The sequence below is a fragment of the Puma concolor genome, chromosome C1 (assembly GCF_028749965.1).
Source record: "Puma concolor isolate L17-30 chromosome C1, mPumCon1.1.hap2, whole genome shotgun sequence".
Lineage (NCBI taxonomy): Eukaryota > Metazoa > Chordata > Mammalia > Carnivora > Felidae > Puma > Puma concolor.
Genome location: NC_141674.1, coordinates 22,099,638 through 22,116,622, shown reverse-complemented (window position 1 = coordinate 22,116,622; position 16,985 = coordinate 22,099,638). Strand labels below are relative to the sequence as shown.

General features: G+C 53.6%; 1 protein-coding gene across 8 annotated transcripts in view; it reads right to left on the bottom strand.

Annotated features, from left to right (window-relative positions):
- PTPRU (protein tyrosine phosphatase receptor type U) overlaps nucleotides 1–16,985 on the bottom strand; it is an 80,686-nt gene that overhangs the window by 31,402 nt on the left and 32,299 nt on the right. For 5 of the 8 annotated variants that reach the window (XM_086716251.1, XM_086716252.1, XM_086716257.1 and 2 more), the window contains 8 exons: nucleotides 16,482–16,790; nucleotides 11,396–11,505; nucleotides 10,874–11,075; nucleotides 10,422–10,524; nucleotides 7,520–7,793; nucleotides 6,821–6,857; nucleotides 5,968–6,106; nucleotides 1,777–1,806 (listed from right to left, as the gene is read on the bottom strand). In XM_086716251.1, the coding sequence (XP_086572377.1) occupies nucleotides 1,777–1,806; nucleotides 5,968–6,106; nucleotides 6,821–6,857; nucleotides 7,520–7,793; nucleotides 10,422–10,524; nucleotides 10,874–11,075; nucleotides 11,396–11,505; nucleotides 16,482–16,790 (1,204 nt within the window). The remainder of the gene's footprint in view (nucleotides 1–1,776; nucleotides 1,807–5,967; nucleotides 6,107–6,820; nucleotides 6,858–7,519; nucleotides 7,794–10,421; nucleotides 10,525–10,873; nucleotides 11,076–11,395; nucleotides 11,506–16,481; nucleotides 16,791–16,985) is intronic. The other 3 variants (XM_086716253.1, XM_086716254.1, XM_086716256.1) reach the window with 2 other exon arrangements.

Sequence of the window (16,985 nt, the reverse complement as noted above, 5' to 3'; positions counted from 1 at the left end):
CTGCCCAGGCCTCTAGCCCAGCCTTACAGATGAGGACGGCCGTCTGTGACTCTAGAGGACTTGGAGGAAAGTGGGAAGAAGAACAGGAGCCACAGACCCATGACCGAGGGGCTGAGCAAAAGGGAAAGAGGAAATGACTTGGGGCCGGTGTTGAGACTGGAAGAGTCAGGGGCCCAATCACAGGAAGGGCTAAAGACAAGAGAGCCATTTATACTGCAGGGACCTGCAGCATGCAGGATGTGGGGTAGACCTAAGGAAGGACTTCCAGGTTAAGAGGGCTCAGGACCCCTGACCATCAGTGGAGATGAAGAGGCCAATAAAGGGATCTTCCCAAACAGGCAAATTCTGATCAGTTTGTCCTAGCTCAAGAGCTGTCTGGGGCAGGGAAGACAGGGTGAATCCTGGATGCCCCAACCACAAAGCTCTGGGCATCACCCTCACGTTGGCCCAGAGCACAGCCAAGGACCCCTCTGTGGACAGATGAAAAGCCTCTGGGACTGTGACCTTGATCACTGGCATAAAAGAGAAGTTGAAAAAGAAGGGGGAGCGGGCGGGGGGGAGTGGGCAAGGGAATCAGAAGAATAAGAGAAGGAAAAGAGGGAAGAGGAGAGAGGGTAAAGGGACAATGACAAGGAGAGAGAGGGAGGGACAGGCAGACGCCAGCAAACCACAGGGAGGGCAGACAGAGGGCCATGGCCAGAGGACAGCCGGTCACGCTAGAAGGCAGTCTCCGTGGTGTACCACAGGGCTCTGTCCCCTGCCCAGGCCTCTTGGTTCACTGGGAAGAACTACAGCCACCGACCGAGCAGATCCACAGAGGACAGAAGCCGGAGGGACACGGACACTGCCGGCCTCCAGCTGATCTCAGGGCGAGATTCGTGCAGCAGATGGGACGTAATACGGACACTTGGAAAAGTTCTGCATTTCTGTTCGAACATTAACTGCACAAGTAGAGGGGGAGGGAGACCTGTCTTGTCAGCGATTCCTGTAAAAGCCCGGCTGGAGGTTCCCCCTGACTTGCCGGGGGAAGGGGGGCTTGGTGGCTGGAAAAGCTGGTGTGACACTGGAGGACATCCATGCAGGTGGAGGGTTCAGGGAGGAGGAGGTGAGAGCCCACCATCCTCTGGGCTGTCCTGGGGCCTCCTGAGCCTGCTCTGTAAGGAGGGAGAGCAAGCACAGGTGCAGGGAATGTTCCGCAAGGCTGGCAGAGTAGGAGAAGACAGAGGCAGAAAACAGTAGCATCAGGAGGCCGATGGGGCCTGGGTGGTAACCCCAGCTCTGGCTCTTCCTGGGACCTCTGACAAGTCCCTTGACCTCTCTGAGCCTCGGTCCCCGCGTCAGTAACACGGGAGGGATCATGGTGCTGCTTCTCTCGGTGACTGTGAGGATCCTGTGTACAGACAGGGCCCAGAGGAAGCACCCAGAAACGGTGGGTCTGAAGAGCCTGGGGCACCTGGCTGGAGAACGAGCTCGTGGTGACCTGACAGCTGTGTGCACTGTGGGGGACAGCTGCCAGGGTGGGCACACACACGTGCACGGCTGTGGACCTGCGTGAGGATCTGCATGAGGACCTCCACACAAGAAGGAGGAGGAGGTGGGAGGAGGGGGAGGAGGGGGAGGAGGAGCAGGACGAAGAGGAGGGGAAGGAGGGGGAGGAGGAGGACGAGCGGGATGAGGAGGAGGGGGAGGAGGAGGGACGAGGAGGGGGAGGAGGAGGGGGAGGAGGGGGAGGAGGAGGAAGACGCGGGGCCCAGGGGGCGGGGCGGAGCTACTTACGGGTAGTAGGAGTAGGCATAGAGGTCCCTCCTGGCAGCGTGCAAAGAGAACAGCACAGTTGGGCCCGTGGTCCTGCCACAAGGTGGGCGGCACCCGGCCAGCAGGGAGGGGCCTGGTGCTTTCTGTGCCGAGGGGGGCGCTGGCCAGGGACCGGGCAGGTCAGAAGGACCTCCCTTGTCCCAAGGCCTGGCTGGGCTCGGTCGCTGAAAACCGAGACCCCAGACCCTTCCAGAACCTTCCCCGAGCCTGCTGCTGGAGTGAGGGGGAGGTGGGGAAAGGGCCTCAGGAAGCAGAGCTGTCACGCACAGTCACACACACACAGACACAGAGAGAAATACACGCACGTGCACGCTCGCACGTAAACAGACGCGCTCACGTGGATACACACGTGTTCACGCATACACACAGACACAAGCACTGACACTCTCGTGCACTCACACAGACACACAGGTAGACATACTCGTGCACACGTACTCACACACGCACCACGACACGCACTCACAGGACACACAGACAGTCACACACACACTCACGCACAGATGCGTTCCCTCTGACGCACAGACACGCCCTCACATGCTCACAGGTGACTGGCTCTCCCCTGCAGCCCCACCCCTCGGTCCCAGTGCCACTCACACCTGCAGGCCTCTCTGCCTACACCTGTGCCTGGGAGGGAGCGGTGGCTGGCAGAGGGGGAGGCGTGGAGGGCTCCAGCTGGACTCCGGGGCAAAGGGGAGGCCGGCCCTCCCTCACCCAGACTGCCCCTGAGCGTGGGGTCCATCGAAGGAGCCAGGCCACCCCCTCTGGGCACCCGAAGCATCGCTTGGGTCTGTCCCACTTCGCGGGCGGGGAAGACAAGTCCCAGAGGGTCACGGTCCGCCCCTGCCCAGAGAGGGGGTCACGGGCAGAGTGCCGATGCCGGTCCCGGGACCCTGACGCCCCAGAGCCAGCTCCCTCCTGAGGCCTCATCCAGGCACATCCGGGGGTTTTCCATTCACCTGCCCCCACACCACCCGGCCAGCAGGGACCCCAATGAACGGCCTTCCACAAGGGAATCCTGCAGACTGGGGGGAAGGGAAGGAGAGAAGTGTGGAAGGCTGAGGCCCAGCGAGGGCAAGAGAGTGGCTGGAGGTCGTACAGCACGTCTCCTGTCATCCATCCCGGGAGCTAGGGGAGGGTCCAGGCCCCGTGGCAGGTCACAGGGGCCCCCAAAAGGGTGGGGAATGGGTGAAGAAACGGCGTTCCTCTGTCCTCAGCTGAAGTGTCAATGACTTTTCAAGGGCCTTCCCCAAAGACCCCCGTAATCACCAACTCTATTATGTCACCTTTACCCTCTCTCCATCCCCCACCCGGGCACACTGTTCTTTTCACAATTGACATTTGTGCTTTTTCTAGTTTAACGCCAGACTCCACACTAGCTGCAAAGCACAGGAGGGCAGCCTCCTTATCTCTTTTGCCCACTGCTGGGTCCCGGGACCCAGGACAGTGCCCAGGACATTACAACCCTCCAATAAATGTTTCATTGAATCGGGTACTCAATAAAGAGAGAAATTAAATAAAACAACTCCATCTCTAATGAGCATCCATATCCTCCTCGAAACGAGTGAGGTTAATAATGACCACCCCCCCACCCCCCACCCAGGGGCCACTGTCAGCCTCACCCTTCCCTGCCTCACTCCACCTGCTGACTTGGGAGCTAGGGGTTCAAGAGGACACCATTCCACTGGACCAGACCCTGGGGATGCACAGCCAACAAGACAAATTTCTCTGCCCTCATGGGGCTCTCAGCTCAGCAGGGAAGAAAAATAAACAAGGCACTACAAGTAAGGAAAAGTGCAGGGAGAAGAAAGTACTGCAAAGGAGAAGGATGGGATTCTGGAAACAGAAGAAGGCATGTGACCCCGCCTGGTGAGTTCCCCAAGTGTGGATGCATCCAGGCTCACTACCCACCGAGGCAGGGCAGGATGGGGAACCCGACCTCCCCCTCGCTGCCCCCAGCCCCACTGTCTCCCAGAACCACCCCTGCTCCAGGCTGCCTCCTTCCTCCCATGACGATGAGCAGGGGGGTTGCAACTGGGTGTCAGCCCTCCCTCAGCAACCTCCTGCCCAGTCCATTACATTTAATGTGAACACCTCCATCCCTGCCAGACCTGCTCTGGCCCCTGACACCCCGCAAGGCAGACTGGGGGAGCCCTGAGGAGCAAAGTGCATCCTGAAGGCAAGGGTAGGATTTGGGAGGATGCAGCGAGGTGCTATAGAAGCAGGCCAAATGGAAGGAAGGAAGAAAGGGAGTCTGGGGGGATCCTAGGGGGTTCTGGGGTAGCCTGGAAAGGTTTATGGAGTAGCAGGTATTAGAAGTGAAGGGTTTCCCAGTGAGGCCCCAGCAGCGTCTCTGACCGATCCTCTCCTGGGTGACACCCCGCTCTCCTCGAGTGTAGATTTCTAAGGCCTCAAATACTATCTGCAAGCCCCCCAAATCTGATCACTCCCTTACAGCCCTCTCCAGGGCTCCAGACCCAGAACTGACTTCCAGGTCCCCCACAGGGGAGGACAGGAACTTGCTAATTCTGGGCACTGACTGTGTGCAAGCCATGGTGAGGCCCTTCACGTCCACGGCCATAAGGAGCACGGGCTTTGCAGTCAGGACTGGGTTCAGACCAGGCCCCGCCACTTACCAGCCGAGTGACAAGGTCAAGTTGCTCGATTACAGTTCCCTGATCTGTGAAAAAGGGCTCTGACCTTCATGGGTCAGGATCCAAGAAGGAAATGTTCTCTGATGTATGCTGAGCGCCAGAACGGTGCCTGGCACACAGTAGGTGCTCAGTAGCTAACAGATGGTATACGTAAAGGCCTTGGCACACAGTAATAGTCATCAAATGATGGTTTAAAATATTTTGCCTCAAGTAGCTGTGTAGGGACTAGGGAAGGGAGGAATGAGCTTAATGCCCTGGACAGGCCAACCCCACCTAGCTGGCACACCCTACCTCCAGACTCTCTGGAACTCTCTCTCTGCTGCCGCCTGCCTCAGGCAAGGGAGCCCTGGCCAGTTCTCCTTCATCCCCCCCCAATCCTACATGGCAGCTCCCGGCAGCCCTGAGATCCAGCACGAGCCCAGCAGCAGCTGTGAGGAGCCCAGGTGGGCAGAGAGTGGAGTGGGCTCTGCCTCTGGCTCCCCATGTGACCTTGGAAAGGTCCATGCCTCCTTGGGGCCTCAGTATCTCCAGCCTTCAATTGAAGTGCTTGGACCACAGCATCCTGGCTGTCTGGTGGGGAATGAAGTGGGGGGATGGGGTGGGGGGGACCAGAGTGGTCTCTGGAGCCTCCAGCCCAGCTCCAACCAGAGGCTCAGCCTTCATCTGCTCCACGTACTGGCTGTTTATTTGGCATTTTGAAGACAGGTTCTGTTGCTTTAAAAAGATTTAAAAACCACTAGACTAGATGTCCTTGAACTACCAGGCAGCTCTCGCCTTCTGAGCTCTGAGCCTCTGTTACAATTCTAACTTTTGAGATTCTTCGAATCCCCAATCCGAGATTTCTGAAACTCTGAATTTCTAAGTTCCGGTTTCTCAGATGTGCCAGGATCCATGGTGCCCACTGCAAAAGGCACTAGGAAAGGCATCCCTTGGAAACACGCCGGACCTTGGAGGCCTGGGGGATGGGAGGGGCAGGCTCGGGGTCCAGGAAGACTCCACAATAATCAACAGTACCAGGGTCCGGGGCGAGCTGAGCCCAAGGGAGGGTGGGGCCCAGGAAGAACCATGGCTCAGTGTTCTTGGTTTGAAGGGGAGTGAGCACCCCCCCACCCGCCACCACTGCTCAGGAGGGGTCAACACCACGACCCCAAGTTGGTCTGCAGGAGGCCAGAGATTCAAACTCGGGTGACCTCCACACCCTCCCCGCGGGAACAGCCCAGCAGGCACAGCAGGGCGGCACCCACTTCCAGCACCGCTCCTTGGCAGCTGGCGCGGAGCGCCCTTCCCTAGATAGCGGCACCCGGCACCAGCCAGACCTGGGCTCCAGCCAAGCCGCTACAGGGCGGCTTCATTTGCAGAGGCTCTGGCTTCCCGTTGCCTGCTCGGGCCCGTCCTCAGGCCTGATGCCCAGGCTGGCGGCCTTCCACGCTCACCAGGCGGCTGCCCTCCCAGGCCCCGGCCACCGCTCCTCTCTGCCCACCAGTCACCGCTCCTCACTCACCCCTTACGGATGATGATAATGATGGCCCCCAGGAGAAGGATGAGCACAGCAAGTCCCCCCGCACAGATGCCCAGGATGAGCCCCATCTCCTCCGATCTCTGGGACACCTCCAGGGGTCGCTTGCTTTCCTTGCAGGCAGCTGGGGAGAATAAAGCAGACCAAGGGTCAGAGGGGAGATAGGAACCACCTACCCACTGCCGGCAGGGGCCTGAGCCCCAAGGAATAAACGAACACGTGCGATTCGCCCTCAGCTTACGCCCAGCCTTTCAGTCAGATCTTCCCCCTCACCATCTACACCCGCTGCACCCCTCTGCACCCGATCAGGAAGAGCTCCCCTTTCCTCTCTACTTTCTCAAATCCTGCCTTCAGTGGATGGAGGATGAAGAATGCCTGGGGCCACCCGCTTGCCCCCCAAGAGGCAGTGGGAGGAAAGAATTATGTACCTGGGTGTGTTCAGGGCATCTCAGGACGAAAGCCAACCCCATTACCTGTCCACACCGCAGGATCCACCTCCCCTCCACCACAGCAAAGGGGGCAGACAGAACCTTGAACCAGTGCCCAGTGCCATCACCCCCGTGGCCCAACCATAAGGTTCCCCGTCCCTGTTCCAGGCCAAAGCCACTTCTGTGACCATGATCGAGAAGAGGGAGGTTAGCCCCACTGTCCAGTATGGGAGAAGGAACCCTTCAGGTGGGGCAAATGGGGGCCAGGAAGGGAAAATCTTCCTGACCCCAGGTCTGACAGACCACCCTCCTCTGCTCCCATAGCCCTGGGTGATCAGGGCCTAAGCCCCCCAGAGCCCAGAGGAGAGGAACTCGGTGCTGAAGGCCGGAAGGAACCCAGGGGGCCTTACCTTTCCTGGCAATGCGGATGCAATTCAGCCGGGTCTCCTGGAGGCAAAGATGGGGGGTCTCAGCACTGCCAAAGCCTGGACCTGACCCTCCCCATAGGGATCCAGCAGCTTGTCTGGAGGTGACTGAAACTAAAGACACCCCTCCCGGTAGCAAGGCCCAGGGTGGGGGTGGGGTACCAGGGAAGGGAGGGAATGGCGTGCAAAGAGGGCAATGCCTTAGGAAAGGGGAATGAGTTCAGGGGGAGCAGGGAAAGAAACAGCGTGGAAAGGGGGCTTCCTCAATAATGAAGGCCAGGAGCCAGTTAGGAGGGGAAGCCTGAGGAGGAGAGAGCCAGGGAGGGAGGAGGCAGGAGAAGGGCAGGGCTTCAGGGAGGAGGTGGCTGGTGGACCTCAAGGTCTGGGGAAAGCAGGACCAGGAGATGGACCCCTCCCAGGAGACAGGAGCTTGAGACAGACACCAGGGCCTCAAGGAGGGGGGAGGGATAGACTGGGGGCTTAGACATAAGAGTTTGGGGGTAAAGTCTCAGGAAGGGAATATGCTCTAAGAGAAGGAGCCTGAGGTCAGAAGGCTCAGGGGAGGGGGGCAGGGTTCCAGAGAGGGAGTGGGGCTGGGGGAGGGTCTCTGGCCTCCATAGGGGACTGCTCCGGGCTCCAAGGGGTCCCCAGCCCGCCCCATCACCACCCCTGCGGGTCCCTCACCCCCTTCAGGTGGCTTGTTGCCTGGAAGTAGATGAGGTAGGCCTTCCTGGGCTCCAGCGGTGGGTTCCAGAAGCCGCGATAGGTCTGGTTGTCACCCACCGTGAAGGGCATGGCTTCTGGCAGACTGCTGGCCGCCAGTTCAGCCCCGAAGTAGTGCACCAGGCCCCGGGCCAGCGCAGCGTCAAAAGTCAAGGGTACTGGGAAGCAGTCCTGGCTGCCCGGCTCCCGTCGCAGCCTCCGCGGCCGCTCCTCCTCCACAATCACCTGGTACACGCTGCACAGGGGAGGGGACAGGGCAGTGGTCCCAGGCACGGGGAGAGCCATCCGGTGCCTAAGGACATGGGCTTTGGGGTCGGGCCCAGCCAGGGACTAATCTTGGGCCTGCCTCTTCTCACTCACTGGGCAACACACTTAACCTCCCTGGGCCTCAGTTGCCTCCCTCTGTAAGATGAGCGTGATCACAGGGCAGTCCCATGAGCTAAATTACTTTCACTAAGGCAGAAAGAACGCGGGCCCTGCTCCATGGCACCAAGCCCTACAGCCCCACCCTGAGTCCTCAGTGAGTGCTCCAGTGCCACAGGACCTGGGCCACCCCACCCCACCCCCCCGCCCCCGGCTGCCAGCCCCCGCAAAGCCTCAGGCTCCACCACCATTACCGATGGCTCCCTTTGGGTCTCCGGAAAGAGTCTGACACAGTCCATTTATTCGTTCAGAAAGTATGCTAGGTGGGCCCTTGGGGACCTAGGCTTCCTGCAACTGACCTCCAGTTGGGGAGATAGTCACTGAGCAAGCAAAGAAAGCCACATGAATCCTGCATCACGAGTACCCTCCCAACCTGGAGGCAGCCTCGGGTCTGCAACCCTGGGCCTGTCACCTCCGGGTCCTGACAGCCTATTTGTGTTCCCTCATCTGTATTCCCTCTGATTTGTGTCCCCTGGTCCCGACCGGTGGGTTTCTATTTATTTTTATCAGTTTACTGAATGGCCTTTTGCTGTGAGCTCCTCCAAATCCTCCGTGGAACAAAGCCGAGAGCAAATAAATGAGCGCTGACAAATTTAAACATTTCCCGTCACAGCCTCGGCCACGTCTTGGCGTGTGACACCCATACCGCCAGCTGCACTCTGGGAAGGAGAAATGCCTTTTCCTGGCTCTCCAGCTGTTTCTTTCCAGCTTTGAAGCTGTAAGGGAATCACCCCAGCGCCCTGAGATTTGGGTCACACAGTTTCATTCTTTGTCACTAGCGCATTGCAAACACAAACCCAGGCCCCTCTCAGCCCCCATTTCCCTGAACCTCCCAGGTCAGGCCTCCCCCGGCCCCACATCCCACCACGAGGTGATAACAATCAACACTGAACAAAGCATCTTGACTGGGATGATCCCCATGGTGCAGACAGGGAAAGGAAGGCTCAGAGAGGTAAAGGGAGAGGCCTAAGGTCACACAGCCCCTATGCCTCTCCCCTCTCACCATGTTCCACTCCCCCCTCCCCACCCCACCTTGTCTCTGTCATCCCTGAGGGACACTGGACAAGCCCGCTCACAGGATCTCTCAAGAAGACCAGGAAAAGGGGCGCCTGGGTGGCTCAGTCGGTTAAGCGTCCGACTTCGGCTCAGGTCATGATCTCACGGTCCGTGAGTTCGAGCCCCGCATCGGGCTCTCTGCTGACAGCTCAGAGCCTGGAGCCTGTTTCCGATTCTGTGTCTCCCTCTCTCTCTGACCCTCCCCTGTTCATGCTCTGTCTCTCTCTGTCTCAAAAATAAATAAACATTAAAAAAAAAAAAAAAAAAAAGACCAGGAAAAGAGAAGGCGCTGCTGGGTTTCCCAGCTCCCAGACTCAGCCACACAAGGGCCCCGAGACTCCTGCAAATGCAACATGCCCCTCAAACACCCTGACTTTTTCCTGAGTCTGGGAATCAGCCCAGGACAGACTCTGCAGGAGCAAATGCAGGGGAGGCAGAGCAGGAGAAAGGGGGGAGAGGAGGTGAGGGGGGATTAAGGGCACCTGGGCAACCCACTACCTCCTCAGAGGCTCAGCAGGCCTCTCTCAGTGCACACTTCTTTGTGGAAGAAGGGGGAGGACCGCAGGGGCAGGGAGGCTCTGTGACTTCAAGAAAAGGCATAGGCTGTGCAGACAGACCTGGGTTCCAAACCCCAGCGCTATCACATACCAGCTGTGTGACCCGGGGGGGCAAGCTACTTAAGGTCACTGAGCCTGTCTACTGAAGGGTAACAATACCGACTCCACAGGCCGCCATGAGGACAAAATGGCGGGTGCGGGTAAAGTGGCAAACACAGCGTCCAGCTGACAGGAAGCACGTGTGCACATCCCACAAACACCCTCACGCTCTCTCACATACACACACTCACACCTCCACACCACACATCACACATACACACTGCGTGTCTTTATCACATACACGCGCCATCTTGTCTCCAGCACCTTCTCTCCAGCAGAGGCAGCCTCAGCTTTCTCAGTGGAGAAGAAACTAAAGACAAGCTCTTAGCCACTCCAGAGCAAAGGCCCTATCTTGCTGGCTGCGCTAGCCTTCTAGAATGCCCATCCCTGTGTCTCCTGGGAAAAGCTGGGAAGAAAGAAGGCCCCAAGAGTTTCACTTCTCCAAGATGTCTGAAGGAAGGCCTCCAGGAGAGGCCCGGACAGTCACCTCTCCAGGCTGGACGCTATCCGAAGATCTCATGACAATCTCCATCAGATACCCATGGGAGTGGCTGTGGGCTTTCCACCTGCCCAGGATCACAGAATGTCCTCCTCTGGACACATTGGGTCCTAAGTGGGAAACTGAGGGAGGACAGCTGAGCTGGCCTATATGGGGGGGGCTCTGGGTCAGAGGATGAGCTTCTTCCCTATGGCCCTGACCTCCCACCCCTCCGTCTAGGCTCTCCCACCTGATGGGCGCACCGCGGCCCTGTGCCGGCCTCAGCAGAACGGTGATGGTATTCTCAGACTCGCCCAGGGGTGATGGCATGTCGGCATAATCAAAGCTGGGAGCTGGGGAAGGAGACACAGACGTAAGCACGGAGACCGGCTGCTAGACCGGGAAGGCTGAGTCTCTAGCCTCCTGGACTCCCGTCCTCAGATCTCTTCCCCTTCAGCCTTGTTCCCTCTGGCCTGAGATTCCCTGACTTCTGACCCCTGAACTCAGCCCTCAGATTCCAGTCTCCTCACCCCTCTGACTTAATCCTCCCTGCCCCTGAACTTAATTCCTAAATGGTACATTCATCTCAGTGGGGGCCCTCCATAAACACTCCCAAGACACCGCCCCTCCTCCCTCTGCCCACGGAATCCTGGGATTCTGGGTGTCCTCTAAAGGGGCCAGGCTGGGGTCGGGCGGGCTCACCTGAGATGTTGGTGGTGATCTCGGTGAGTGCCGCCTGGCCAAAGCCTTTGCCCGTGCGGGCCCGCACAGAGAACAGGTAGGTGGTGCCCGGGTGCAGGTTGGAGAAGACGTGGTAAGTCTCGTTGCGGAGCTTGGAGATAGTACGTCGTGGGCCCGGCACATTCACCACCGGGTCTGATGACTCAATGCTCTGATAGCTGATCTAGAGTCAGGACGGGCAGGTAAGTGGGCACAGGGATGGGGAAGGTCATCACTGGCCCCATAGCCTCCCGCCCATCATAGTTCAGGTGAGCTAAGGAGAAGGCTGGGCAAAGGGGGACTGTGGATGCCCATTAGCCCAGGCCCTGGACACCTTCACCTCTATTCTTTCAGGGTCCCTGTCCCCATAACCCACAGGGCACAGACTTTGACCAGTGGGAGGAACCTCAGTGATCATCTCTGTCCCCTACCCTGCACCTCCCTCTCCAAGCTGTGTGCCCACCTTCCACCAGCGACCCCCACTATAATGAGGTCCAAACTCACCTCATACTGAGTGATGAGGCCATTGGGTTCCTGGGGCTCCTCCCACTTGAGGAAGATCATGTCCTCCAGTGGAGTGAAGGTCAGGGACTCGGCTGCAATCCCACCAGGCACTGCGAGGGAAAGTGGCACAGAGCAGGGGAAAGCCGGCTTTGGAGCAGATACCTGAATTCAAATTCCAGCCTTGCTATTTCTTGGCTGGTATGCTCAGGCATCTCAACTCTGAACCTCAGTTTCCTCATCTGCGAAATGGAGATGAAAATAACCCCTCCCTCACCAGGATTAAGTGATGTGATGTACAGAAAGCCCCAAGGTAAATATCAGGAATTTCATATGGTTCAACCCAGTCCCAAGGACTCAAAGAGGGTAGCTGGCATTCTCATTACTGTGCAGGTGGCATTCAGCAGAGAACATCTGAATGTTCCAATTCTGTTCCAGTTGAATGGTTTTCAGAAAACACAGACCTTCGCCAGAGAAATGGAAACAATTGCATTAGACTGGCAGGATTATGGGTAGAGATGTTTTCTTGTCTAAAAATTTCTGATTACACAAAAACTATGCTCAGTGTATAAAATCAAAATGAGTATAAAGAAATTTAGTGGCACCTACAATTCTGTCACCTGGAGACACCATTTACATTTTAGCACAAACCCTTTCAGGTCTGGCTTTGCTTGTTTTTGTTCTAATGGGTCATGTCACCTTAACAGCAGCCACAGGGAATTTCTTCTAGGAAGAGAATGGTCTTTGGGGAGACAAACTGATACACCAGTGTGGGGAAGCGGAAATCCTGAGGCAAGCAGAACTCAATGAACAATCACCGAAGCTAAAATGTTCTGGTTAAAACGAACAGTCAACAAGGCAGTCCATCCACCAAAATGATCAAATGAAAAAGACAATCCCAAGTGTTGGTAAGGATGCAGGCAACTGAAATTTCCACACACTGCATGTAAACTGATACAAGACCTTGGGAAAGCTGTCTGGAGAGATCTACGTATTATGAGCACAGATCCTATAACCTAGCCGTCCCAGGCATTAACCAATCAGAAATGTGGGTATCTATACCACTCCTCCCCCCACACACACACACACCCAAAAGAATCTGCAAGTATTTTTCTTTACAGCACAATTTAAGTAGGATAAATGAATGTGGTACATTCACATAATGTAATAAGAAAGAATTCTCTGGAACCCTATACACAACATGGCTGGCTCTCTCAAGCATAAATTCTAGAGAGAGAAGCCAGTCGTAAAAAGAATACATGCCGTAATGACCTCCACTGATAGAAAGTTCAAACCAAGCAAAAATTAATCTGTTGGATTATAGGTCAAGGTAATGGTTACCCTCAGGAGGCTGGAAGTGGGAACATAAAGGGAGGGCTTCTGGTGAGCTGCTAATGCTATTTCTATTTAAGTCTATTTCTTTTAGAGAGAGAGCACAAGCAGGAGAGGGGCAGAGAGAGAGACAGAATCCCAAGCACGCTCCACACTGTCAGCACAGAGTCCCACGTGGGGCTCGATCTCACAAACTGTGAGATCTGACCTGAGCCAAAATCAAGAGTCGGATGCTTAACTGACTGAGCCACGCAGGTGCCCCTGTTAATGCTATTTCTTGATCCGTGTGTGGGTTATCCTGATGTGTCCAGTCTGTGAGAACTCACTGACTTTACCTTAGTAAGTACATTTCCTAAAACTATTATACTAATACCTAAGTGAAAAGGAAAAAAAAATATTAAGTAATAGGCAGTTATTGGAGGGAAGGAGGAAAGGGACAGAGAAAGAAGAAATAAAGCCACGCAGTCCAAGTGAGGCCTGGTTGGAAGGGAGTGAAGCAGACACAACAACATACCTCAGGGGGGAGACAGGTCAACAGACTTTAACAACGAAGGAGTCAGATGTTGAACTTGAGGTTAATTGTGAAGGGTAGTAGAATATGCCACCGCAAAATATACCACCTTCACATAAAGATTATTTTGAGCTGAATCAAGAAGCAGCAAGCAGACCCAAGAAAAGTTCTCTGCTCTCCCTGTTTGCCTAAAAGCAGGACATAAATATATAAAGGTGCTCCCATCCCCTCGCTACCAGGAAGGAAAGAGGTTAATCACTGAGACAACCCCAGACCTTTATCAGATCAGAAGAATCTACATGAACTTTACTAAACTTTACTAACTAGCCCTTATCTACCACTGGCTTCCCCAAATATTTGCCTTCACATAATCTGCTGTGCCTGAACTCTCAAAAATCCTTTTCCTCTGTCTTGTCATTTCCCTACAAATTCATTGTTCTTCTGTTAAGACACTACGTAAACCCAAGCTCTAACCACTCCTTTGCATAACTCATCAGAGAGTACTCCCATTTGTGTGTGTGTGTGTGTGTGTGTGTGTGCGCGCGCACGCACGCGAAATGCACAGGGTAATAAACTCCTATTTGGTTTTCTCTTGTTAATGTCTTTTCTCAGTGTAATTTATGTGCCCCCAACCAATGAACCAAAGACAACTAGAAGGAAGAAGTGAAGTTTTTCCTTCTCTGCATTTGCAATGCTTTAGGGTAAACCCTGCCCCCAGATCTCACTCCCACCCCCCAGAAAATCCTCGGCACATCAGCACAGGGCACAGGGCATACACTCTGTCTTAGGTAAGTGGGACTTTGTGGAAATCAAGGAAGGAGCTGAATTTTGTGTCTGGGCCCTTGTGGTACAAAACAGAAAATTCCACATGTAGGGAGTCAAGAAAAATTATCCACAAAGGAGCTTAGGGTACCTAAAGATTTGCAGATATCTGGGGGAAGGCTTTGGACCTGTGCTAGCATAACAGCATTGCTGTTAAGAATGAAACTCTGGAGTGCCTGGGTGGCTCAGTCGGTTAAGCCTCTGACTCTTGATTTCAGCTCAGGTCATGATCTCACAGTTTGTGAGATCAAACCCTGCATAGGCCTATGTGCTGAGTATGGAGCCTGCTTGAGATTCTCTCTCTCCTTCTGCCCCTCCCCACTCATGTTTACTCTCTCTCCTCTCTCTTTCTCTCTCTCTTCCTAAAAAATAAAAGAAAAAAGAAAAAAGAATGAAACCTCTTCAGCACAAACCTATCTTTGTGCTACCTACCTGCACAATTTTTTTTCAGGTACACATGAAATATTTATCAAAATTTAACAATATGCTGGGCAATAAAGCAAATGTCAAATTTCAAAAGACCAAAATTAGAGTATGTACTCTGACCACAGAGGAATTAAGCTAGAAACCAATCACAGATAATTATGGAAATCTTAAAAATTTAGCAATGTAATTCTAACTCTTGAGTCAAAGAGGAAATCACAACAGATATTAGAAAATATTTTGAACTGAATAATAACAAAGAACATATCAAAACTCATGGGATGCAGCTAAAGCAGGGCTTTGAGGGAAATTTATAGCTTTAAATGCATATATTAGAAATGAAAAAAAATCTCAAAATCAATGACCTAATAAGCTTCCATCTCAAAAAGCTAAAAGAAGAGCTGATCAAATCTAAAGAAAGTATAAAGGAGGAAATACAGGGGCACCTGGGTGGCTCAGTCAGTTAAGCATCCTACTCTTGATTTCGGCTCAGGTCATTATCTCATGGGTCATGAGCCCAAGTCGGGCTCTGTGGTTGGGATTCTCTCTCTCTCTCTCTCTCTCTCTCTCTCTCTCTCCCTCCACCTCTCCCCCACTCACATTCTCCCTCCCTCTCTCTCTCTCTCCCCCCCCTCGCCCCAATAAATAAATAAATAAATAAATAAATAAATAAATAAATAAATAAATAAACTTTAAATAGGAAATACTAGAAAATAAATATACAATAAAGCAAATCAACTAAGCCAAAAGCTGGCTCTTTGGAAAGATAAAAAATGGATACACCCCTAGCAAGAGTGAACAAGAAAATAAAGAGAAGACACAAATTACCAAACTCAGGAAAGAAAAAAAGGGACATATGCTATTGATCCTTCAGACATCAAATAAATATAATTAGAGATTATAACCAACTTTATGTCAAGAAATATGATGATTTAGGTGAAATAAATTCCTTAAAGCCCAGTACACCAAATAGATACAATTATAGAAAATCTTAATATTCATGAGGCTCCTGGGTGGCTCAGTCAGTTAAGTGTCCAACTCTTAGTTGGACAGTGGTCATGATCTCACAGTGTGTGAGTTCAAGCCCTGAGTCCAGCTCTGTGCTGCTAGTGCAGAGCCTGCTTGGAATTCTCTGTGTCCCTCCATCTCTCTCTGTCCTTTCCCCATGCGCACATTCTTTTTCTCTCCAAATAAATAAGCTTTTTTTAAAAAATCTTAACACTCTAATACCTATTTTAGAAAGTAAAACTATTGGGGTGCCTGGGTGACTCAGTGGGTTAAGCATCCAACTCTTGATCTTGGCTCAAGTCATGATCTTGTGGTTTGTGGGATTGAGCCCTGAGTTGGGCTCTGTGTTGACAGTGTAGAGATTGCTTGGGACTCTCTCTCTCCCCCTCTCTCTGCCCCTCCCTCACTCTCTATCTCTCAAAATACATAAACTTTAAAAAGAAGAAGAAGAAAAAGAAGAAGAAGAAGAAGAAGAAGAAGAAAGTAAAACTGTTAGTAATTACATTGCCACAAAGAAAATTCCAGGCCCAGGGGCACCTGGGTGGCTCAGTTGGTTGAGCATCTGACTCTGGCCTAGGTCATAATCTCACTGTTCCGGAGTTTGAGCTCCACTTCGGGTTCTCTGCTGACAGCTCAGAGCCTGAAGCCTGTTTCGGATTCTGTGTCTCCCTCTCTCTCTCTGCCTCTCCCCTGCTCACGCTCTGTCTCTCTCTCTCTCAAAAATAAATAAACATTAAAAAAAATTTCTTTAATTAAAAAAAAGAAAGAAAACTCCAGGCCCAGATGGCTTCGTTGCTAAATTCTTCCAAACATTTAAGGAAGAAATTATACCAATCTAGCCCAAGTCTTTCAGAGAATAAATATTAGCCATCATTACTTTGTTGTTGTGTTATTTTAATCTTCAGCGAAAAATTTTCTATGAAAATTTCAGTCTCACAGTGGGTGCCTGCGGGAGGCACTGAGTATCCTGGGAACCAGGGCTGGGACTCTTACCATCCTCGTCTGTCTGGAAGGTGACCTCCTTGCCCTCCTTGCGTCCCTCGGGGTTCGTGAGGATGAGCCGCACGTGAACGTTCCGGTAGGGGGGCAGGTTCTTGATGGTGTAGCGGCTGACGCCCCGCTCCATCTTCACACACTCCCGGATGGTCTGGTTGTGGCTGCTGCCCAGCGTGTAGTGATAGCACAGGGACACCGTGTACGTGTGGCAACGTGTCACATTGTAGCCCAGAGGTTCCCACTGCAGCATCAGCTGGCGGGCCTGGATCTCAGCGAAAGCCAGGCCTTTGGGGGCCCTCATGGGTTCTGGGGAACCCGGCAAGCAGAGAGGAGAAGGTAGAGGAAGTGGGAAGAGAAGTGGGGCAGGAGAGAAAATATCAGTCAGCTGCTGAAATCATCCTTCCTTTGCCCTCAAGAGTTCAAGAGACCATCTAGAACAGGGAGTCAAAGTGTGTGTGGTGGAGACAGGTGGGACCACATCTGAATCCTAGCTCTGCCCTG